At 25.6% G+C, this 25,159-nt stretch overlaps 1 protein-coding gene across 5 annotated transcripts; it reads left to right on the forward strand.

The window, feature by feature from the left end:
- The first annotated feature begins 217 nt into the window (after positions 1–217).
- On the forward strand, positions 218–24,320 carry LOC122500673. 5 transcript variants are annotated; one of them, XR_006301501.1, is made up of 9 exons: positions 218–370; positions 12,081–12,216; positions 12,514–12,670; positions 13,255–13,343; positions 19,033–19,176; positions 19,396–19,644; positions 22,280–22,321; positions 22,994–23,080; positions 24,080–24,320. XR_006301501.1 is itself a non-coding variant. In XM_043609724.1 (8 exons), the coding sequence occupies exons 2-7, from the start codon at positions 12,117–12,119 to the stop codon at positions 22,315–22,317; spliced, it is 777 nt and encodes a 258-aa protein (XP_043465659.1). In that variant the 5' UTR covers positions 218–370; positions 12,081–12,116; the 3' UTR covers positions 22,318–22,321; positions 24,080–24,320. The 5 variants fall into 5 exon arrangements, 4 of the variants coding, with proteins under 4 accessions (XP_043465659.1, XP_043465657.1, XP_043465661.1 ...); XM_043609724.1 differs by lacking the exon at positions 22,994–23,080; XM_043609722.1 differs by lacking the exon at positions 22,280–22,321.
- Positions 24,321–25,159: the final 839 nt, after the last annotated feature.

Here is a 25,159-nt window from a genome sequence, read left to right on the forward strand (position 1 = left end):
CTGTTGTGCACAAAGTACAACACGTGGAGAGTGATTCCGTGACGACGATGCGATCGGATCTGCGACACACCGCGACCTTCGTCTTCTCTCTCGAGTCATTGACGCATCGTCGGAAGCTCTCGCGTGAAAACGCGCAAGAGAAAATACGTGGGAAGACACCTAGCTCGAAATTCGAATTCTTTTTTTTTCACAGATTATTCCGCTCATCATAATGAGGTGGGGGTTGCCATAAATGTCTCGCGACCGTTACCAAATTTCATCTCATCGCGGCGCCACTTGTATCTCTAATCAGCTATACTAGTTGGCAATTTTGGCGGCAGTAGCCCAGTCTAAGCTCCAACCCTCGAACCGAACGGTCATCCGAAACTAGGTAAAGGATCAATGATCCATTCTCAGATCGATCATCGAGTTTTCAAAATAAAAATTAAAAAAAAAATAATTCAAAAACTCGAAAAAAATTCTTCGAATCCGAAAAAAATTAAGAATTTCTAACGAAATTTCGCGACGTGAAAAGAAATCATTGTGCTTCGATATCTATTAAAACGTGAGAAAATTAAACCGCGAGTGTTGAATTTAATTTTCCATCATAGGAAACTCGAAAATCGATCAAGTGTGTGACAAAGTGTGTAAATCATTTTTCTCCGGATCGACAATTTTTCGATATTATTATCTCGACGAATGTCAGTAGGAAACTATCACCTGTTACCAAAGTAACATTCACGCATTAATTACGGAGTCCTTTCTGAACAAATTTTCGGCTGACATTACAATTTTATTACATATTTTATATTATGATATATTACGATTTGGATTTTATTTCTGTATTTTTATATGGATTTGGATTATTTACATAATCATTGTCATCATTATTATATATTACGATTTGGATTCTATTTGTAGATTTTTATATGGATTTGGATTATTGACATAATCATTGTCATTATCATCACATATTACGATTTGGATTCTATTTGTAGATTTTTATATGGATTTGGATTATTGACATAATTCAAATTTGCATTTGGAGATAGAAAAAATTTTGAATCGAAATGAGACTAATTGAAAGAATTCTGTAATTATGCGTGGAACATCAACGACTAATTTACCATGTAACACAATTGCTTGTACCTACTAATTAAAAAATTAACCTTTTTTGAAAAAAATATCATTAACATTAATCTTTTTTTGAAATTTTACCTCTAATAACAATTCCTATAATCCTAATTATTAATAAATAAAACTTTGAGGTTCACGATCACTACGAGTCAAAGACTCGGAGTGATCGTTAACCTCAAAGTTTTATTTATAATTGTTTTAATTTTATTTATAATTTATAAGCGGTAGTCAGAAAATTACATTCTTATCATTAATAATTAAATGAATTGTCTGGGTTTAAATAAGAATACTGAAGAATACTAAAGAATACTAAATGAGAATACTAAACAATACCGAAGAATACTAAAGAATACTAAAATAAAAATACACTGGGAACAAATTTACTTCATTTAAATAACCGATTACTTGACTATTATAAAATAAATATTTACTTGAAACAAATATAATTGCTAAGTAATTCTTTTTAATGTATTCAAGTCAATTAAATGGCATTTGCTTTAAATACTAAAACTAAAGAAAATTGGATTTCAATAAATAAAAAAAAAATTATTTAACAATTTATGTCAATTAAATAGTATTTCCTTAAAATACTAAAACTATTGGTTAAAAAACATTTATTTGATTTCAACAAATGAAGAAAAAGTACTTAACAATTTAAGTCAATTAATTAATGCTTCAAATGCTAAAAATATTAGTTTGAAAAAAATTTATTTAATTTAAACAAATTAAGAAGAATTACTTAACAATTGAAGTCGATTAAACGATATTTGCTTCAAATACTAAATCTATTGGTTTAAATAAAATTTCCCCGATTTCAACAAATTAAAAAGAACAAAAAAAATAGAAATTTACTAAACAATTACTCGATTCAAGTATAAATATTTCTTTAACATTTTAATTTGTTCAATAATTTTAATAATAATTTCCAACTAATCAGTGATTTGAATAAAAAATACAAATAAATTCCTTAAAAGTAAGAATTTCCATTTTTAAAAGAAACTTTTCAAAAAAAAAAAAAAAAAAAAACTGAGAATTGTAAAAATAAGAAAACTTGGTCGGAAATTGACTGCATGCCCCGCTTTGGGAAATGAAAGACGAGTGTTTGCCCCAATGAGGCAGGAGTTTGTTTATAATAATTGGCATCGATTTGTTTGCCGATTATGTAATGCTTCTTATTTATACGGCGGCCAAGAATAGTCCCTCTTGAAGAGTGGCGAGCCAGTTACGCTCCACCATCTACTTCGATTGGCTCACTCTTTTTCCGACTCCAATTGAAGATTCGCGTTTTATTTTAATTCAAAAACCACAACTATCGCAGAATCGTTGAAATTCCAAGTTTTCTCAATTCTCTAATTTCAGTTAATATTTTTTCGCACATTTTTGTGTTTTTCGTAGTTAATATATATTTCGTGGCCGATTGACCTGAGTACCATTTACAGGTTGACCTTTTTGTACTATATATACTTGAATTTGTCTTTTTTTGTAATTAAAATTTTTACTAGAAAATTACTGTAAAATACTAAAAAAAATACTATAAAATACTATAAAAATACTGTAAAATACTACAAAAAACTATAAAATTGACTGAAACGAAATAGAAAAGATAGAAATAAAATTCCACGTTTTTAAGTAGTTATATACGACTTTCCCAACTGCTGACAATTGACCTGTTCTACTTAGAGGTTTACTCTTACTACTTGAAATAATTCTCTCTTCAAAAATCTCTTACTAACAATTCGATTAAAACTTGACTGAAGTTCACAACGTTTTTTCATAAACAATTCGAAAAAAAAAAATTTTTTTTTACTCAGAAAAAACATTGTTTGTTTATTTTTCTTCTTAAAATTATCGATCAATATTGTAAAAATTATTTAGAGTAAAAAATAATAGAAAAATATTGCGAAAAAAAATAGTTTCTAAAATAGTTTCTCTAAAATCGTATTTTATTCTGCGATTGTAACAAAATAGTTTATTTTTTACTCAAAAAAACAGTAATATTTTAAATTTACTAAATATTTTAATCGTTAACTTCTCTTAATCGAAGTAATATTTTTTGTTTACATATTTTTTTCAAAGATTTCAATCAAGAAATACTGTGAAAAAAATTTTTTAGACAAAATTAGTAAAAAAGTATTGAGGAAAAAAATATTTTTTTTTGTTAAATTGTTAATTATAAACGTTGTGAACTTCGCCAAACACATCAGTGAAGTTCACAACGCTATTTTTTGCCAACTTTTATATATTTTATTAATTGAATCAATAATAATTATATTATTGTTATATTTTATATTTTAAACGATAAATTAATAATTAAAATTAAAATTATTAATATTATATTTTAATTATTAATTAAAATTAAAATTATTAATATTATTATATTTTAATTATTAATTAAAAATTATTATATAGTTGGGAAAAGAAAAAATTTTTTTTTGATTCACAAAAGTTTTGAACGTTCAAATGAACAAAATGTTTCTTATTAAAAATATTTTCATAAATCATTAATGGTAAAAAAATAAAAAATTTATATTCTACATTTAGAAACTTTAAAAATTAATTTTCTTCGAGTGACACAAAATTATTGTAAAAAAATGTAATTTAAAGAAGAAATAAATAAATTTCGTTCATTTCAAAGTTCATAACTTTAGGATCATTATTTTTTACTCAAAAAACAACAGTATTTTTTGTTTACAAATTTTTCTCTTTTAAATTATTCATCAAAAAAGTGTATAAATAATTTTTTAAACATAAATGTATAAAAATTTGAGTGAACAAATATTTTCTTTTCAAATTCGTTAATTATAAATGTTGTGAACTTCACCTCGATTAAATTACTCTATTCGGTACTCTTACTTTGAAAATTGAAAAGAATTAGATAACACAATATAATTTAATTATAATCGAAAATTTGACAAGATTTGCGAAATTTTTCATTAAATTTCATTAGAAAGAATTTTTTTTTTAATATTGTTTTCGGAAATTATTCATCATTGTAGATTATTATATTTGTCTTTCCAGAATTCTGAACAATATTAATTTTTGAAAATATACCTAAAAAATTAATTACCGATGAATATAATCTATTTGTGAATTTATGAAAATTCTCATCTGACGTTTTGAAACTCCATATATGATTATTGCGTAAATAGAATTTTATAACGAAATACGAAACGAATAAAATTTACGTGGCATTTTGCCAAAAAATAACCCCACTCGCGACGATTGTTCAACAGACTAGAAAAAAATTTTGTACTCAATTTTCTAAATAGAACGCTACTAAACTGAAGTTCAAGGAAAATGCTTTAAAATTCGAGTTAAAGAGCTTTTCGATAATAAAAAGGGACACAAGTTTAACTTTCTTAAAATTATGGAACATAAAAGTTTAGTATAAAGACTATTAAGTATTTTTCCGGTTCAGAAACATTTACAATAAAAATTATATCGATTAATATCATCAGTAATGTTATTAATATTTCACGATAAATATTAAATCCTTATCCATTCTTTTATATTCAAAATAAAATTCTTTTTTTGTCCCTACGTTTCGAATGTTTAAGTAAATGACGTTAATTTATTGCTTCTTTTTATTTAAATTTACTTAAAAAATACTGTTTTGTATAATTAGAAAATTAATTTTTAACTTTTTTGATTTTTAATTTTAATTTAATTTAATAATTTCAATATTTTTAATTTTAGTCTAGTAATTCTTAGAAATATTTCCATATTTCTTTAAGCAGAAAGAAAATAGAGAAAAATATTTCGCTCAATTGAGAGTTCAAAAATTTAGTAAAATTTTTTTTCTCAGAGTTGAAATAAGCGAAAAATGGTCGTTTCGCACGGAATAGAGAAGATAAATATAGAAAACGTTTTCAGAGACAATCTTTTCTTGAAAAGCTTTGAAAATATAAATATTACTTACCAGTTTGTCAGTCTAGACGTCATAAACTTCAGACCAATCAGGGCACGTGTCAATTTTCGTCAGGCCTTCCCAATCTATAAACAAAATAAAAAAGATTAGCTAATACGAATTCATTCGTAAAAAATAAAAATAAAAATAATTTTTACTATTTTGCGAATTAAAAGCAAACATAACTAATAAAAATTAGTAAAAAGAATAAAAATAATTTTTACTATTTTGCAAATTAAAAGAAAACATAATTGATAAAAATTTTTAAAAAAATTAAATATTCAATGAAAAATAAAGTATTTCAATTATTACTACCACCAGTAATAAAAAAACCTCTTTCTACTTTTATCGTTTCGGAAAATTCTCAGAATTTAAATTTAAAAAAAAATCCCAAGTTCGCTAATAATTTTATAAATAAAACTCGCAATAGTGTAATAATGAATATTTTTAACACTCCTGCGAAAATAACGATTCGTTCCAAAGCAATGAATATTTCGCAGTAATAAAATCGAGTTGTAAAACGACCACGAATTGTTTATTTGACAGAATAACTATATCAATTCAGAAGCATAAACGAAAAGTAATGACATAATAACACAATTTCGCCAGAGACATGAAACAGAAGTCTTCAGGTGGAATTCGATAACGATGCACCCACCTACGTTAAAAGTCAAACACGCGAAATGTATTTCAGTTTTGGACCTATGCCCCGGATGATTCGCTCGGCTACGCCACTCGTATTTTTAGCATTTATCTAGATTAAATGTCTTTAAATGAAACATCGCACGAGACTATTATCTATTCATTATATTCAAAAAAAAAATTTCCTCTTCTCTACGAGTCTCATTCGAATTTTCGAGAAGAAAATAAAAAATTTTTCTCATTTTACTTTCCAAAGTGCGCTGTATTTCCATCAAACTGGAGAAAATGATTAACATTTTTGGAAACAAAAATGTGCGGTTACCCTCGACAGTGACCTAATTATAAAGAGGTTGTGTTTGCAAAGTATGTGAGGCTTGGCACCTCGTTTCTCTCATTTCTTATTCTTCCTGTTTGAATAACTAACTCAAAATAGTTTGTCTCGACGCTTTCTGTGTGACTTTGTTCTGAATTCGAAACATGGCCCCCTTCTCACGATTTTAACTGTCAAAGCAAATAGGAAAATTAATTACTAGTTTTTTTACAAATAAATATTAATAATAGTAATACGTGCTTATTTTGTTTAAAATAATAGTAAAAGTAATAATAATCAAAACGAATAGTCAATGAAATAAGAAAAATTTATAAAAATAAAATTTACGAAATAAAATTAGTTTTTTCTAAAAGTTTAGTTTTTTAAAAACACATTTTCTAATTTTTTATTTTCTAACTCTTTTCTTTCCAATGAAGGTGAATTTCTAAAAAAGTTTTTCTAATAAAGGGCATTTCTAAAATTTTGTTTTTCTCACAATGTTTCATTCGCTGGTAAAAAATGTTTCAATAACATAAATCTTTAGTAACTCAATTTAAAAATAATTATCCTTTACTTTTAGAAATTTCTATTTGTAAAAATATTTTTGACCAAAAATATTTCATTCGTTTGAAAGTTCAAATCTTGAGAATTATAGAAATCTGATTTTCGAAATTCGAAATTTAGAAATTGATTATTTAAAAAAAAAAGAATTAGAAAATATTTTTTAGAAAAAAAGGCGAGCACCTATTATTAAATATTAAATAATCAATAACGAATTCAAAAATGTTTTTCCAAATTTATTTCGATGTGAATTTTTTTTTCTCTTCTCGAAATAAAATTTTCATCAGTCAATAAAAGAAGTAATTCTGTCATCGAGAGAAGATAGTTTTACTCAAAAGTGTTTTTCTCAGAAGAGCAAAAAATAAATGGAACGGCGAGAAATTTAAATTTAGGGAGAATTTAGTTTATTTTCGTTAATAACCACAATTGCGATTTCTAATTAAATTGCAAATTTTCCCTTGAGTCACAAAACTAAAAAAATATTATATATTACCAAAAAATACGTATTAAATTATTATTTTACAGTTCAAAGAAATTTCTAAAAAAATTTAGTCCACCAAACAATCGAAATTTTGTTTTTTCTTCAATTTCTTGTAATTTTTGTTAAAATTCAAATCCAGAAAATTACGAGTGGAAAAAATTTCCGCAATTAAATTTAGAAAAAAGATATTAAACTAATTTTTTTGTTTAAATTGTTTTTTCCTCAATAAATAATAACTAAAAATAAATACATAATAAATTAAACATAAATGTGAAAAATTGTAAATATTTTTGAAGTGTTGAAATGAGTCGTGAAAATATATTATTTTTGAGAAAATATATTATTCGTTGTACCTACGTTTTGTAGTACATATATTTTGAAACAAAAATATATAATACTCTAGTGTTATATATTTTGGTTTCATAATGATTTAAATAAAGAATAGTGACTCAAGGTTCGTTGCACTATTAATGTTTTGTTTACCAATTGTGATTAATTATAATATGGCACTTCCTTTTGCAATCTATTAGAAGTCAAGGTTAGCATTCTTAGCTCATGACACACTAGTGACAAACAGGAAGCATTTCCTGTCTGTATATATTCTTTATAGATGTTTACATTTCAATCTAGAAAAATTATAATCTACTATAATATATTAATTTACTACTTGATTATAAATACGAATAATTACAAGAAATTGGAAATCTTTAGCAAATTCGTCAAACTTTCCTATTTTTAATATTCAGTTATTTCCTTCGTTAAAAAAATATTTTCTTTCCAAATTTAAAATCGAATTTTTAAATCATTTTTTTTCAAATTTTTGCGAATCATTGTTGATTATACAATATAATTTAATTCAAGCAGGAAATTAATCCTCCAGACAAAACGAATCTTTTTGACAAAAAGACTGAAAGAAATTTCAAACGAAGATTGAAAAAAAAATTGATTTGATTCAAACAACAAATAAATTGCATTTGAACCATTAAATTCAGTATTTGAAACAAATACTATTAATTGACTTAAATAAACTGTTTTTGAACCAATAAATTCAGTATTTTAGACAAATACCAATTAAGTGACTTAAATAAATTGTATTTGAAAGAAAAACCACATAATTGACTTAAATAAAAATTGTTGGATACAAATAAAAATTATTTGACACAAATAAAAATTACTTGAGACAATTAAATATTTATTTGACAATAAACAAGTATCTAATCGTCTTCTCAATTCAAATATTTATTTAATAACAGACAACTAATCGTCTCCTCGATTCAAATAAATTTTTCCCCAACGCATAGAACAAAGAATAGCAAAACAAGAAAAAAATTTAAATTCCCATGAACTTTCTTCTATTTCGAGAAATTTTGTTTTCCCTTTGGAAATGACCTTTGCGTTAAAAATAATTGCAACAGCAAGGTCAAAGTCAACTAATTGGTGTGTAGTTTTAATGGGGGAAAGTAAATTCAGAGGAGGTTGAAAATCGGTCAAAGTCAACAAGACTCACTTGTTTGTATATAAATGCGTGTGCATGGGGACAGAGACGTGTCGCATCGTTTTTGTTCCACCAACGTAAACGGTCGTACTTGGACGTCCACCTGTTTTCAAAACTAAAAACAGCCCGGCCCGGGCAACCTAAATTTAGCGGCCGCAAAGACAGAGAGATTTAACCAATATTGCGTCACGCCTTCGAATATAATTCGTCGCAGTCGAATTCAGACTTTTTTTTTATCTTCTTCCTCCACATTTCAGAATAGACGAATTCTTTCGGCAAAATTTCTAGAGAGAAAAAAAGTGTGCAATTAAATTTTAATCCACTAACAACTTAGACTTGTATTCCCTAATTTTTATTTATTTCCCTAATAATCCCTAATTTCGTATTTCTGAATATAAATGAATAAAAATGAACATAAATGAACGTAAATGAACAAAAATGAACAAAACTGAACAAAAATAAACAAAAATGAACATAAATGAACAAAACTGAATATAAATGAAAATAGATAAAAAGAAACTATTGTAAATTTTTTTTTTTTTTGTAAAAAAAGACGAATAAATAGTCATTTCAGAAATGACAATCGAAAAAAAAGAATTTTACTATAATGATTCAGTTTTTTTTAAACAGTCAGTAGAAGAGGTCAATTTTTGTCAGACGAGCAAAGTAATTTGGCATCGGCGCTCCCCACGTGTCCGATCAGCTGGCTTACTGTAACTGACATTATCTTCTTAACGAATTTAATCTTGCGAAACTGCTCTTTTCACTCTTTTCAACGATTAATTATAATTTTCAAGTTTTATTTTAAGCATTATTTCTCTTTCCAATTATTCTCTGTGAAAATAATCCACAAACTTTGAAACGTACAAATAAACGAAACATTTTTTATTAAAACTATTTTTGGAAAATTTTCTCGAAATTTTGAACGAATATTATTTACTATTCAAATATTTGCAAAAATTGCAAGAATTAAATCAAAATTACATAAAAAATTAAACAATTATAGAGCGGTTTCTTTTCTAAATTAACAAAAAAATTATTTCAATCAAAAAATGCAGATTTGAACGAATTTCAAATGAAATAACATATAATAATTATAACTTGCTATTTTTTTACTGTAACTTCTTCAAAAATTATTTTTATCATTACGATTATTCATTTCTAGAATTGTCAACTAAAATTCTTCAATTTTTTTTTAATAATTTTTGAAAAAGTTCTTTGAGAATTTTCAAATTCTTTTGTTTGCAATTTAATTTTACGAAATTTCGATTATTCTCCCATTTTTTAGTTAAGTATATTAGAATTAAATAATTAAAATTAAATAATTAAAAAAAAATTCTATTTAACTTTTCGAAAAAAATTATTTCTATACAGGATTCTTAATTAAATGTATTTTTATACTTTTTTTTGAACTTTTAAAAGTTCAAATTTTCAAAAATTTTAATTTGAAACCTTTTGAAAATTTAATTATTACTAAAAATTCAAGCTATAATTCTTTCAATATTTAATAATCTAAAATTTTAACTCAAATTCATTTTTAAATCAATATTTATTAGAAAATTCTACAAAAATTCAAGTATTTCACTACAAAAATAAATATTTTGTTAAATAATTAAATGTTTCTTAAAATCGAATCTTCATAAAGAATTTTATCAACAAATATATTTTTAATAATATTTTTAATATTGTAAAATAAATAAATACAAATTTTAATAAAATTTTTAAGAATAATTTTATTTTTCGAAAATTTTCATGAAAATTGTATTAAAAATAATTGAAATTTTTGAAAATAATTGAATTTTGGAAAAAAATGTTATTATTTATAAAGACAATAGAAATTTTTTGAGAATTTTCGTAAATTTTTTAACATAATAATTGGATTTCTGCGAAGAATTATATTTCATTTGAAAATAATTGAATTCTTCAGACAAATTTTATTAAAATTTTTTTTTAAATAATTGAATTTTGACAAATTTTTGAAAATAATTAATTTTCTACGAAGAATTTTATTAAAATTATTTTGAAAAAAATTGAATTATTACAAATTTTATTAAAATTTGTGAAAATAATTTAATTCTTTGAAGAAATTCAATTAAAAATGTATTGAAAATAATACTTAAATTCTAATAAATAAATCGTAGCAAAAGTTTTAAAAATAATTGAATTTCTTTGATAAATTTTAATAAAATTTTTAAGAACAATTACATTTTTCGAGAAATTCCATTAAAATTGTATTAAAAATAATTGAAAGTCTGCGATGAATTTCATTACGTATTTATGAAAATAATTAAATCCCTGTAAAAAATATTTATGAAAATAATTTGTGAATAATTGAATTCCCGTGAAATTTTTATTATTTATGTAAATTAAACATTTCATTATTTTCATAAATAATAAAAATTTCACAGGAATTCAATTATTTACAAATTATTTTCATAAATAAATTTTTGAAGAATTTTAGTTTTTAAAATTTTTAAAAACTTCTAATTAAATTAATTTAAAATTGACATTCTACAAAATTTGAAATAAAAATCTTTTGAAGTTAAAGTTGTAAAAAAGTAAAATTTTCGACAAATCTACAACTGAATTAAATTTGCAATCATTGTGAATTCCTATTGGTTCGAATATCGAGGCTAATATTTTACCGCAACAACTGGAAGAATTATTACAAAACATTAACAAATCAATAATACTCTTCTACCATTGAAATTAACTGTCATGACCTATTTCTGCAAGATTTATGACAAGAAACATCACTAATGACTACTTTGGTTATCACGTGAACCGTGATGCATCATGAAAAGCATTTCCCTTGACGCTTTATTGAGAAACTATATTATATAAAATTTTCAAAAATGATTTCCACCTGATAAAAGTATGTAAAAATTAATAATTTTTCCCTATTTCTAGATTTTTGCTATTATTGGTAATTTAGTATTTTCAAATAATTCTTCTATGAAAAAACTCTCGTGAAAATTTGGAAAATTGATTTCACGAATTTCTATGAAGAAATGGCGCTATAGATACAATAAATTAAACCGCTAAAAATATTTTTGTTTGTCAGAACATCGCGGTGGCGTCTAAAAAGACGCCTACGTATTATCGATAAAATTCGAATTAACTCGATGCCAAAATGCTAAAAGCTCATTGACGTTGATCGATCATCTTTCAATAATTCCGATACTAAAAATAAATCATCGCACTTGTAACTACTTGAAAATTTCTCTCTTAAAATCCATTCATGTTCGAAAATAAAGATGATTAAACAAAAACCACTTAGATTATTTTCGTTTATAGAAATAAATCAGCAGCACTTTATAAATTTAAATTCAGATCGTTTCGCTTCCGGAGATTATTTGCCCTGTTTGCCCTCAAAACATGCGAGAATCATTATTAACGCACATAACCTCAAAATTAATGCAAAATTGTATTATTTTATTCATTTTTCAACTATTATACGAAATTGTTTCGATTCCGGAGATTATTTGCAGACTGAAAACACGAGAATTATGTACCTAACCTCAAAATTAATGCAAAATGATAAACTATTTTTTCTTTCGATTTTCAGCAAACGAGCAGTTAGCAAAACAGTAGATCAACAAAAATGGACGCAAGATTCAGAAGCAATCTCGATATGATCGGGCGCAACGAACCAATCACAAGAAAAGCCAGGTTCTGGCAAAGTTACGTACGAGCCTTAAAAGGTAACTTTCATTTACACAATTAACACAAAACTCTTGTTTTAGATTATATAGTTTTATAATTTATATTTAATTTTATATTTTAATTTATATACTGATTAAGTTACGCAATTTTGAAATTGTAATTACGTGCAAAATGCGCATTTAAGAAAACTAGGAAATTAACAAATATGTCGAAATCTATTTTAGTTATTTATATACAAACTTCCCGAGTGCTAAAATTAAAGCTCGAATTTAATTTAATGTATAATTTAAGTTTAAATTCAATTACCGAGTTTAATGCTGAACATGAATCTTCAGGTACAGACGACATGAGGGCTCCAGAACACACTCACAGGCCCCGTGGTATTTTCCGCTCCGATTTCCCTGAACTGCATTCCGCATCATGGCCGTACGGAAAATCAATTTTCGACGATCCCGCTCACGCCGCTGACCGCATCAATGTTCCTGGTTATAGGTGAGAAAATTAGAACAATGCCTTTACCTACTACGTAATTTTAATATTTTAACAATTCAAAAAATAGACAGTATTTTTTTCACTAAATTTGTAAGTTTAGAATTCCGATTTTACCAATTTGCCGATTTCGAAGGACTTTTTCCAATCAATACAAATGATAGGAACTCATATCTTTTCTTGAACTTTGTAATTATGTGTTTCACTGTTAAAAATACACAAATAGCAAGCAGTAGTAAATAATAATTGATAAATTTAATAACAAATAGAACTGAAATTCTTGCTCGAGTCAATCAAGAAACAAAATAAACAAAGCGAGCAAAATGAGGTTATGTTCCTACACAGCAAAAGCCGCAATGGCTGATGGGTAAATCGATACTATCGAGAGCAATCGATATACAACTCGCAATCTGATTGGTTGACTCGATTTGTTCCTTTTTTCAAAAAAGAATTGAAATAGTATAAAAAAACAAATTTCCGTTTTTCCTCAAATTGAAGTAAAAAAATGTCTATTTAAATAACAAGAGAAAAAATTGAAAAATTAAATAAATTCATTAATTGTAACAATTGTAATTTCTATTTTTCAGGTACCTGCCAGTACATCGTGAGATCTATGGCTACTCGCCGAGACAGATTTACCCGCACCAATACAAACCAGTAGAGCGCTTTGTCCCCGGTATGTACTAAAACCCTCGAAATGAAAACAGATCAGTGTCGAAAAAGCTCGAAACTACGCAAGACTCTAAATCATGAAGCCGATCGACGATTAAAATGAATCGACGTGTCAAAAATAATGCAAGCAAACAGACACGAATGCAAAATGAACAGTGAACAATAAACAAAGAGAATGAAATAAAAAAAAAACAACGCACGATGTCATCGGATATGACATCCCTCATATCTATATAACAACCAAATAATCGTCGCTCACACTCTGAATCTCCTAGATACTAAGAATTCATTTGTAATTTCCACAGTGCTTTCACTTTCTGTCATTTAAATCTAGAAAATTTGCTTCTATTTTTGCAATTTGGATTAGATTTTTTTAATTTTTCCGAAAATCGACTAATTGAGATTGTGATGTAAATCGTCAGGCCAACGAATTACAGCGGAATCTTAATTTTGACGCGCTCCAAAAAAGCAAAATAAGCAAATTAATTTTTAGGTTATGTTTGCGTTATTACTTGTTTTCCGTGTTTTCCGTATTTTTATCAATTAGAAGATTCTGTTTACTTATACAAAAGTAAAATCAGTTTTTGTTAATTTTTTCAGATGTAATGAAGAATTCGGTGGTTTCTCTTGAGAGTTAATCGACTTATTTTCAATTCGAAAATTACAAACTTGACCTCAAATTCTAGGTTATGGTTTTTAATTTCGTGACATAATGAGGATTTACTTTCAGTGGAAACTAACGATTATTTAAATTCTAATGACATAGGAAATATTTAATGAAAATTCCTTTTTTCTAAAAATAAAAACAGCTGCTAAAATGAAATGAGTAAAAGGATCATAAGCATAACCTAAAATTTGGCTCATTTTTGAAAATAATTTCCAAATGGCAACATTTACTTATAGTTCTTCAAGTAAAATACAAATTTTACTTCCAAGTAAACTTCCAAATTCTGTAAATATAAGTAAAAATCTAATTTTACTTAAAAAGTAAATAGTTACCGCAGTAAGTTTAAGTTAAGTTCGAAATTGAAAATTTTTAGAAAAATTAAAAAGGAACCGAAACTGAAAGCACAAAAATCCGAAGATGCACGATTATTTCCTGATCCGAGTCCCGATTCCTCCATTTCAATCTTACGTAAACAAGACAAATTTTTCCTGATTTGTAAAAAAAAATTGTTTTTTTCTCACAAAGTTTACGTGGGATTGAAATTCGATGTACTAGACGTGGAACGATCAGTAATTAAACTATGGCAACCATTACGTTTAATCTAGTCTATATATCGTCATGTTAGACATGTGTAACGATACTAATTTCATCCTGTAATGTTTTTATCTGTACATCGTCGTACCTATATAATTACACTCCATCACGCGCACAATGCACAAACACGCATGATGTATAACTTTATCAATCATTCTTAGAAAAAATTATCATTTTCCTATTCCAATGGATTTTCACTTCTTCTTTTGGGAACCGAATTTTTTGAAAAGAAAATCCAGGAAATCTTTCCCCTTTTGTACGAAGTTTTCTTTATCTCAACTGGCGGGGAATTAATTCTCTTCTTCATTTTCATTTTAAGTGAAAATCATCATCATATTGTGTTTTGTAGATTGTTAGGAATCATGAGAATTTAATAAAAATCACTCTCCAAAAATTAATTTTGTCTGTCGAAAAATGTCTCTTTCTCGTTCATCTCTTGCCGGAAATATTTCAATATTCTCTCTTCATCGAAGCAGTCATTTCTTCGTTTAATGTTCCATTATTCGCAGCGACTCTGATTCTGATTTTTTCCAGGGTCTATTTCTTCCAAATGGACGTATATGTATCGCATGTTGGACTTGAGCGAGCTTAAACGACAACAGATTTCGCGAAAATGGGAAAGAAAAGAAATGACCGGACCCGTTTCTAAGTGCCGGATTATTAAACGTTACAACGAAAAGACCCTTCCACCTTTTCCTTATATTCTTCAAACACCCCGAGAGACAATTGTGTATTTCAAATATTAGAAAAGCATTCATCTCTTTTTACATTCTCGCATCATGAGAAGAAATTATTTATTTTTTTCTAAATAAAAATACTGAATTGTTTCCAAGGGCTGGAGTACCAAAAAAAAAAGAAAAATATTTCTAAATATTGAATTTCTGTAAAAATAGAATTTCGAATTAAAACTATTTTTTCTAAAGCAACAATAAATTATTGACTCTCGTTAAACTTATTTAGAAGAAAAATGTAGTATTTACCTTTTAGTCCTTTTGTCTAAAAACTCGAAGTGAGAGGACTTGTTCTCGAGATCGGTGGGTGTGACCTAAAGGCCTAATTTTCTGTTTCTAGATAAGAGAAAACTTTTTTCCCCTTGCGTGTGTCATCATGGCCGAATCCGTTATCCCTGGCCCCCAAAGGAACGCTTTTTTGAAAAAGACATAATTGTCTTAACGCTGATGAGAAACTAAAATGCCACATCTTCCAGAATCTTCAAACTTGTCTGTAAAAATACAAAATCAGAATTATTCCAAGGAAATTAAAAACAAATTTCTCAATTTTTCTCTCTCTTTTTTCTCGAAAAAATGTTCGAACATCGTCGCTTTTTTCGAATCTGGATATTGGGGGTTAATTTTTTCATGATTCCACAATCGTTGATGAAATGAAACACGATTTATTGTATACAGGTTATACATGCATGCGTGCGAATACAAAAAATTAGTTTTAAGAAACCGAAAGGATTTAAATAATTAATATATAATTATCTATAATTTTTAAGTAAATCGAAATTGATAAAATTGATAATTTTAAATACGTATGTACCAGTCGTGAAATTTTATAAATATAAGCAACGAAATTAGAAAATACTGCGTTGAAAATGATTGCAAATCATCGTGAATACGAATTATACGATATATTGAATAATTAATAATAATAATTTACGATATAATTTAAGGTATAATTTATTATATAGTGTAAGATATAATTTATTATATAAAAATATAGTTTATTATATAATTTATAATATAATTTATTATTAATTTCATTTATATATTATTTATTATCAATTATTATTATTAATTATTATTATTGTTACTATTTTTATTATTACTATTATCACTATAATTATTATTATAATTATTATTATAATTATTATTATTATAATTACTATTATTATAATTATTATTATTATTGTTATTATTATTAAAGCAATTGAATATAATCACTGTTTACATTTAACAGAATTGAAAAAATCGAATTTTTGTATTTATGCAAAATTCAAAAATTCTTGATACAAAATTCATTATTTCTGTTTAAATGTTTTTAAATATTTATATTTAGTTATTTTGAAATTATTGAGATGAAAGCAAACATTTTCAGCAGTTCGCGATTTGTACATACGTCGAAAGAGGGTGTAGGAGGATATATTTGAGAAAATACAGAAAACGAAAAAAGGACAAAACGAAAAAAAACTGATTTATACATCGCCACCAAACTTGAAAAAGCTAGAAATTTTAGCGAGTAATTTTTAAAATCTTTCTAAACTTTTCGTTCTATTAATTTGATGGTTAATAAATAAAAAATTTTGAATTTAATTTAAAAACTACAATTTATAATTTAAAAACTATAATTTATAATTCAAAAATTAAAATTTTAAAATTAATGTTTTTCTTTTATTTAATTAATTAAAATTATTAAATTTTCCAAAAATTAATTAATTTTTGTGTTACCTTTTAAAAACATCCAAAGAGATGATCCGTTTTTTTGAGCTTGCAATTTTTTTTTAATGAGATTTCGATGATTAATTTTAAAGTTCTCAACGTCAATAATTTATAAAGGTATTGTTGATGGAATGTTCGAGCATGATCAAAGCGTGGTTGGCAAAGGAAAATCTGAAAAAAGAAATATTGAAGAAAGTATATTAGCAACGCTTATATTCTTTTATTGAAATTAATATTCGAGACACAGGGGCATTATACTAACAAAGCTAATGGCATTTTTAATCGAGTTATATTCGATACAAGTAGAATCGTGATTGAAAAATTTCTGCCTTTTTCAGGAGATGGCATGTCTGTTTTCTTTTAATGCAAATACCTTTACCCTTTCAACCACTTCACTTTTACACCAAATGTAATTTTTTTCCCCGTTGTTATTAATTAAAAAAGAAATTTTTTTTTATGAAAATTAGTTATTCTTTCTCAATGTTTGAAATGTGAGTGAAACCGTGTAAACTGTAAAAAGTGTAAAATAACGATAAACATGACATTTTAAACATTCACTGAAAGAAATACTTACCAAATAACATTTTTGCCTTGTAATTATAAACTTCTGATCCTTGTGGTCCACTTGATTTGAGAAGATTTGAGCGGAGAATTCCGTTTTGATGGAGCGCAGTTTGAGATTGAGACTGTCGACTGTCACCAATTTATAGGTTATGTTATCCTTCTGTTTTGTTGATTATGCGCGCTAAGCGCGTCTAAAATCCGTTTGCGGCTAAAACAACCAACAGTTTGGATAAAATTGGATAATTCAATACAATTTGTCACGTTAGTAGAGAAAAATTTCTTTCAGTGTTGGTTTAAAATATCAAATTTTGATATTCGCGTAGAAAATTATGTTTGGTTCCCTCAATTAATTATATACATTTTAACACACAATTTTTGCGTCATATGTGATATACCGAGAACAACAACTTTTAAGCATTTTTTACGGGAAAAATTCTGTTTTGGAAAAACAATCAGCACTTCTTTTTTGCAACTGAACTTCGCGTGCTGAACAACAATTAAGTAAAACGGGGAGGGGATGAATTTTTTACTGGACGCATTTTTTTACAGGTCAGTATATTTTTATATTCATGTGTCATTTTTGTTTGCGATTATTGTTTTTTACTTTAAATATCTCTTATTGTAGATAATAGAATTCGATAAACTTTGTTACTGATTGTACTATAGAGGGAAAGAAAATGCACGGCTTATATCTCGCATTTTGATAAAAAAAAATATAAAAACCGTCACACAAACGGAAGAGTAGAAAACTATATGATTTCTTTTCAATTTTTAGTAATTTCTAAATAGTACATTATTTCTTTTTCACTTTTCCTTACTTTTTGACTCATTTCAAAATCTCAAGCGTCGTACACAATCTACGCTTGCTGGTGTGTTGCACGAAAATATTTGTTAGAAGAAAAAACCTTTTCAAAATTTAATTTTTTGCATTTGAAGAAGTTATTTTTTAAATACACAAGAGCAGATGCGTTGAGACACTTTTCTGTATTCTAGATTCTTGAATGTTTCCAACTATTTTATTACCTTGTCACCACTTTTGTGATGTGCTCGATCAAAAACCGAATGACAATCAAATATTGCTGATAAATTTTTGTTGAGTAAAAATAAGGCATGTATTATAAAGTTTTGTCTATTTTCTATAGAAGCAAATACCACATGAAACGGTAAAATAATTTTCATTTTTGTATAAGAAAAAAAATATTTCATTGATGTTATAAAAATTGTAATTAAAAATAAAAATATTTCATTTTAGAAAAATAATTTCTCTGCAAGTGACAGAGAAAGAGTCAATAATATTTAATAACTTATTAAAAATTTAAATATTTTTGAAGAAAAAAAAGATTCAAAATTACTCAAGTATTATAAATATTTATGGATTGGGAGAAAGATAAAAAAATTTATATGGTTGTTTTTTTTATAAAAAATAGCGCAACCCTTCGACGCAGACAAGGCATGGAATGATCATCTAAATCGTTTGGCTGATATTGACAGACTTTATCCCAGCAAATCACCTCTTTTGTCTCGTCATACACCGAGCATTCTTTCCCCGAAAAGACTTTTCGACATTCACGGTAAGAAATTAACGAAAATTATTTTATTGAATATTTCAAACGTAATAAAGGCTAAATTTGTTTGAATTGAGAGTTAATTTGAAAAAGAAATTAAAATAAAAAAGAAATATAAGGATTATAAAACATTTAAAGAAAATATCGAGAAAAGAAGTTAAACATTAATTAATATCGCAAAATATGAAAAAAAAAAAAAATTAATAAATGTTTGAAATATTACAGGAAATCTGCTGGACGATATTTTGCCATCGTACTCATCGTTGTTGAGAAAGAAACCATTGTTCGATATTTTGGAACCCTCACCAAATGCACCTATCACTGCCTTCAATAGGGATCCATGGTGGTATCCCAGTTATGCTCCTTATATTCCGAGATATGCACAATGTGGGACCCCCTTCTTCCTGAGGGACAGCTATCTTAGCCCTGTTAAGCGGAACTATCTCTGGAGCCGACATCCGCTCAGGCCTTTAGGTGCGTTTTGATAAAAAAAAACAAATATATTTTCAGAACAATTTAACATTCCTTAAAAAATACATTAATTTTAACTTTATAAAAATCTAATATTTAATTTAAACATTTAAATTGCAAATTATTAAAAGTAAACATTGTTTTCTTGCAAAAAAAAAATTTATACTTTTACATTTCATAACTCTAATATATTGATAATTTCTTCTCAGCTATTATTAACGCAATTTTTTGATTTTAAAAGTAAATATATTTTTAGCATATTCACAGCGCCAGCATTAATTAATTAATAGAAATCGAGATATTATTTTAATTATTAAAAATATATTTTGGTTGAATAAATTTTTTAAATAATTTTTTTAATAATGACCGTTTCAGTCAGTGACGTAAATTATGATTATTTTAATAATAACAGGGTTGTCACAGATTAGGGAAATCCGGGAATTCAGGAATTTTTATTAAAAGTACTGGAAAAAATACAAATTTTAGAATTTATAAAAAAATTATGAATTTTTGTGTCTTTTTGTTTGTCTCATAAACTATGAAATTACCACGAATTCTAAAAAAACTTCAATTTTTTCTATTCCTGACAATAATTTATTTTAAACGACTTAATTCTATTGAAGAACTGCCATAAAGTTATTACTTAGTTTCAATTTTAAAAATTTTAACGCAATTCTTTGAAAAAATCCAACTATCTTCATAAATATTAAAATTCTTTCCAGAAATTAAATTATTTTCAAAAAAAATTGTCAACATTTCAATTATATTTATAAATAAATAACAAATCTTTTCGACAAAATTCAATATTATTTTCATAAATATTAATAAAATTCATTGCAAAATTCAATTATTTTCATAAATAATAATATTCATGACAAGAATTCAATTATTTTCAAAAAATTTTCTTAATTCAATAATTTGTAATCTATTTATTTAACAAAATTTACCAAAAAAATTCAATTATTTAAAAACAACTTTTACAAAGTTCTACGCGAATATTCAATTATTTTTGAAAATAATGAAAATTCCACAGGAATTCAATTATTAAAAATAGAATTTTCATAAATTTTTTCGAAAAAAATCAATTGTTTGAATCTTTTTTATAAAATTTTTCGCAATAATTCAACTATTTTCATAAGTAATAAAACTCATTGCAAAATTTCAATTATTTTCATAAATAATAAAATTCTTCTCAGGAATTCAATTATTTTTGAAAATTTTATTAAAATTCGTCGAATGAATTCAATTATTTAAAAATTTGTTGATAAAATGATGTATAATTAAATTCTCGTATAATTTTCTAATAAAAATTGATTTAAAAATTAATTTTAGTTAAGGTTTTAGATAATACCTAATTTAATTTTGGAGAAGTTCCTAATAATTGCAATTTTTAGAAATAATTGAATTGAAATGATGAAAATAATTTTGAAGAAGTTAGAGTAACAATATTCTTTTATAATATAAAATAATAAAAATAATGTTTTTCTCACTCGGTCATCTTTAATTGCTCCGAGTCGAAGACTCGGAGTGATCGATTTCTTCATGTTTTATAATAATATTCTTATAAATTATTGAATTTCAAAAAGTTTTGAATTTGAATTTTTTGAAGAATTTTAATTCTTATGGAAGAATAATAATAATTAAATATTTATTTAAAAATGAATTTATTGGTATTTTCGAATTTACAATTAAGAAAATTCGTAAATAAATTGATTAGAACAGTTTTTTGAGTATATCTAATAATTTTTAGAGAAAATGGCAGAATATTCTTTAGGATCAGGGAAAAAGTCAAAATCAGTCAGGAAAAAGTCAGGGAAAAACAAAATGAAATTTCTGTGGCAACTCTGAATAATATTTTCTCTACGAATCAAATTTTTTATAAATTTATAATTTTGTTTAAATAATTTTTTCTAAAGTTTCTGCAAAAAACCCGCTTTAAATAGAAAAAAAATCTTGACGTAAAAAACTAAAATAAATTACGTAATCGATGTTTTATTTTTTAAGAGACTGTATTTTCTATAGGAAAGTTATAATTATATTAATAGTAAATGCGCAATTACTTGATGATCTTGACGTGAGACCTTTTATAATATTATGAATAAACTATTTATAGTTCGAAAAAAAATAGAATAAGAGCAGAAGTGCTGCTCTTTTTGCATCAGTATTTTTGCAAAGGTTCTTACGCTTTAAAGCTCAATTAGCTAGCTATGAAATTCGCACCTACGCATTCGAGCTTCAAAAAATGAGGCGATCAATGCTCAGCATTTCCAGGTATAACGGAGTGCAATCCCATTTTTTTGATGAATTTTTCAAAGAAAAACGATGATCGAAATTATTAATTTGAAAGTGTGGCTTGAATTTATACTTCTTTATTTATTCTAAATTAAATTTTGCATTTGGTTTTTACTTGAAAATTTAATTTTTCCATTTTATGAATAATTTTGATAAATTGCGAAACTCACAAATTATGGTTGGATCCTGAAAAAAATCCAGAAAGAAAAAACTGGCAAATTTTGCATCTGCAAAAGAAAAAAACGAACAAAAATATGTTAATTAGAAAAGAAAGCTGATTTTTTGTGCTCATTAACGCTGTAGTTTACCATCATGAACGTGAAATTTCGTTCAACTTTTTTTCCAGACCTGGAGGGCCTTTGGCTAGCCACTTTGTTTAAATAGAGACGTGAGCACTTTTTCACAATTTTTAAGACTTCCGCCGAAGTCTTGCACTTATTTTTTGGTCATGCAGCTTTTTTAGCAGTAGCATGAATCCGCCAAATTTTTTTTTTCTTTTTTTCTTGTCTTTTATAGTTTAGCAAATATTGAAAGTGCTATAAACAGCCTTTAGCAGCGAATAAAATTATTGTTTCCCTCATAAATGTCTATAATAATCCCACATTTATAACGTGGTGCGTAATCGATCATTGGAATATAATTCACTTTGAATTATTGAAATCAGTTCATCTGTTTAGAATCTAACTTTTAATTGATTAAAATCGTTTATAAAATAGAATTCTTTACGCTTCTAGAAAATCGAATTAAAATTTTGTCTTTCTTATCTTGATAGGGAATTTATTTTTTATCAAAAGATTTCTCGTATAATATAATTAAAATTATTTACTAAAATATTTTTTTTTTATTTATTTTTCGAATTTATTTAAATCGTACTTATTTTTTTTAATCAGGCAAAAATAAATTTATTTGCGTAAAAGAATTGGAGATGAACTGATATGATGCTAGAATATTATTGTTAAATGTTGTTTAAAAAAAATGTCTCTTGTCGCTTTTCTCGTACAAAGTATGTTATAAAAAATTTTGTCAAGATTTTCTTTGAAATGATTATCTGTCATTTCAGGATCACCACAAACATACTACTATTATTCGCTGCCCGTACCACGAGTTCACTGTACCAGCCCCTGGTACAATCGTAGACCCCTTTGAAGTGAGCAGACAATCAATTTTCATTTTGAGTCCACCCCCCCTTTTAATAATCAATTTCCAGTATTTGAAAATTATTTTAACTGCCAATGTCCTCTCACCTTGAATGAAACGAAATCGAGTTTTGTTTCTCCCTATTAATTAATTTACATTAATGATTATTAATTACCGAACTACTGCAAATAGATTTCGACAAATCATTTTTTTGAAATTTGATATTTTTTCCATAAATAAAAATTTAGAATTTAGAATTTAGAAATATTTAATTAATTTAATTTCCTAAAAAATCTAATTTCAGTAGTTTTTGTCTCGAAACAAAAGATATTTTTTTTTGTCTCGAAACATTATTAAAAAAAATCTCACATAATTTATTGAGCCATTGATCCTTTTAAAAATAAGACTTACAGATTTCTTGAAAGACGAAATGAATAATGCCAGATGATGAAAAGGTGTCCAATATTAAAAACTGACAGTGTCTCTAAAACCGCATCAGGAAACGAGAGTATAATCCATCAAGCTTGCAATTTACATCATATAAATAAATAATAAATCATTTTCTTAATGATTGCTCTTCATTACATCGCAGTAATATTTATGAAAAACAAAAAAATATCTCCAAATTTGTGATAAATCTAAAAACCACGCAAAAACTGCAATAGAAGCACTGCTGCAAATTTTGCTCTGCTTGGGAAGTAAATAATTGAAATAAAAAAATTCGTTCAGAAACTTTGCATGACTTCGTTTCCAAATTCCAGGTTTTAATATTTACCATTATGTTGTTTTCTCTGTTCGATCCTAAATTAAAAAAAAGATAAATGTTAATGTATTAATAATTAATGATATCAACGTTTCAAAAATCAGGAAAAATTTCCTTAGTAACATTTTTAATAAAAAGAATTGACAAACAATTCATCAATTTTCCAAATATTAAATGATTTTTGAAACGTGTGACAATATAGTTATGGTTTTAATTTAGCTAATCTGATATTTTCTTCGTTTACAGCATACGTCCACTAGGGAGATTTCTACGTCGTCCTTTTTGGAACACGCCACTCATTATCAAGAACGAATTTAAAAAAAAGTGTAAAAAAAAAGAAAAAAAATGACCAACTATTTGCACCATCCACAACCGTCTTTTCCTCGCAGTTACAGGTTGCTAACGGAATTTTATTTATTAATTAATTGTTTCTTCAATTGAATACCTCACATTGATATTTGAAAATAAAATCTGAAACAAAATTTTATTTAAACGACGTTCTTTTTTCTGCCTCTGATAATATTTTCCCGATTCCTAAAACACGAAAAAATTGCTTTACTCGATAATAGAAAAAAAAATGAAAAAAGTCTTTAATTTCATAGACTGTTGTGAAAAAAAATTTCTTTTTGCATTTCTTTGGCCTCTGACTGATTTCTAAATTCAATTATTCAAAACTTCAATAATTTTGGTAAATAAATATTTAAATACCTACTTCTCATTTATTTTTTCGCACAATTAAATTGTTTCAAACTACAATTTCAAATCATTTAAAATTCAATTATTTCTAAAAATATAACTGTATAAACTTTTCTAAATTCAATTTATTCTTCTACAATATTTTTAATCAATTTACTCCTCTAAATCAATTATTTAAAAAATAAATAATAATTATTTAAAAATATTTCTAAAAATATAACTGTAAACTTTTCTAAATTCAATTTATTTTTCTACAATATTTTAAATTAATTTACTTCTCTAAATCAATTATTTTGAATAATTTTTCGAAAGTTCTTCGAGAATTTATTAAAATTATTAAATTATTAAATTAGAAAAAAATAATTGAAATTATTTAAATAGAAAAAGTAAATTTTCTATAATGATTCTAACTTTAATTTTTCGTGGTTTTTATTGAAAAATTTGTAATGTGAATTATTTTTAATTATTTAACCAAAACTATTGAAAATAATTGACTTTTAAAAAATTATAATAAAAAATTCTTAAAATTTGTTTTTTAAAATAACTTTAGAAAGATATAATAGATTTTTTTATTATATAAAAATTTAATATGAATTTTGTTTTCAAGGATTATCAAATTTAAATTTAGTA

Source organism: Leptopilina heterotoma, unplaced genomic scaffold (genome assembly GCF_015476425.1).
Source record: "Leptopilina heterotoma isolate Lh14 unplaced genomic scaffold, ASM1547642v1 Lhet_19, whole genome shotgun sequence".
Lineage (NCBI taxonomy): Eukaryota > Metazoa > Arthropoda > Insecta > Hymenoptera > Figitidae > Leptopilina > Leptopilina heterotoma.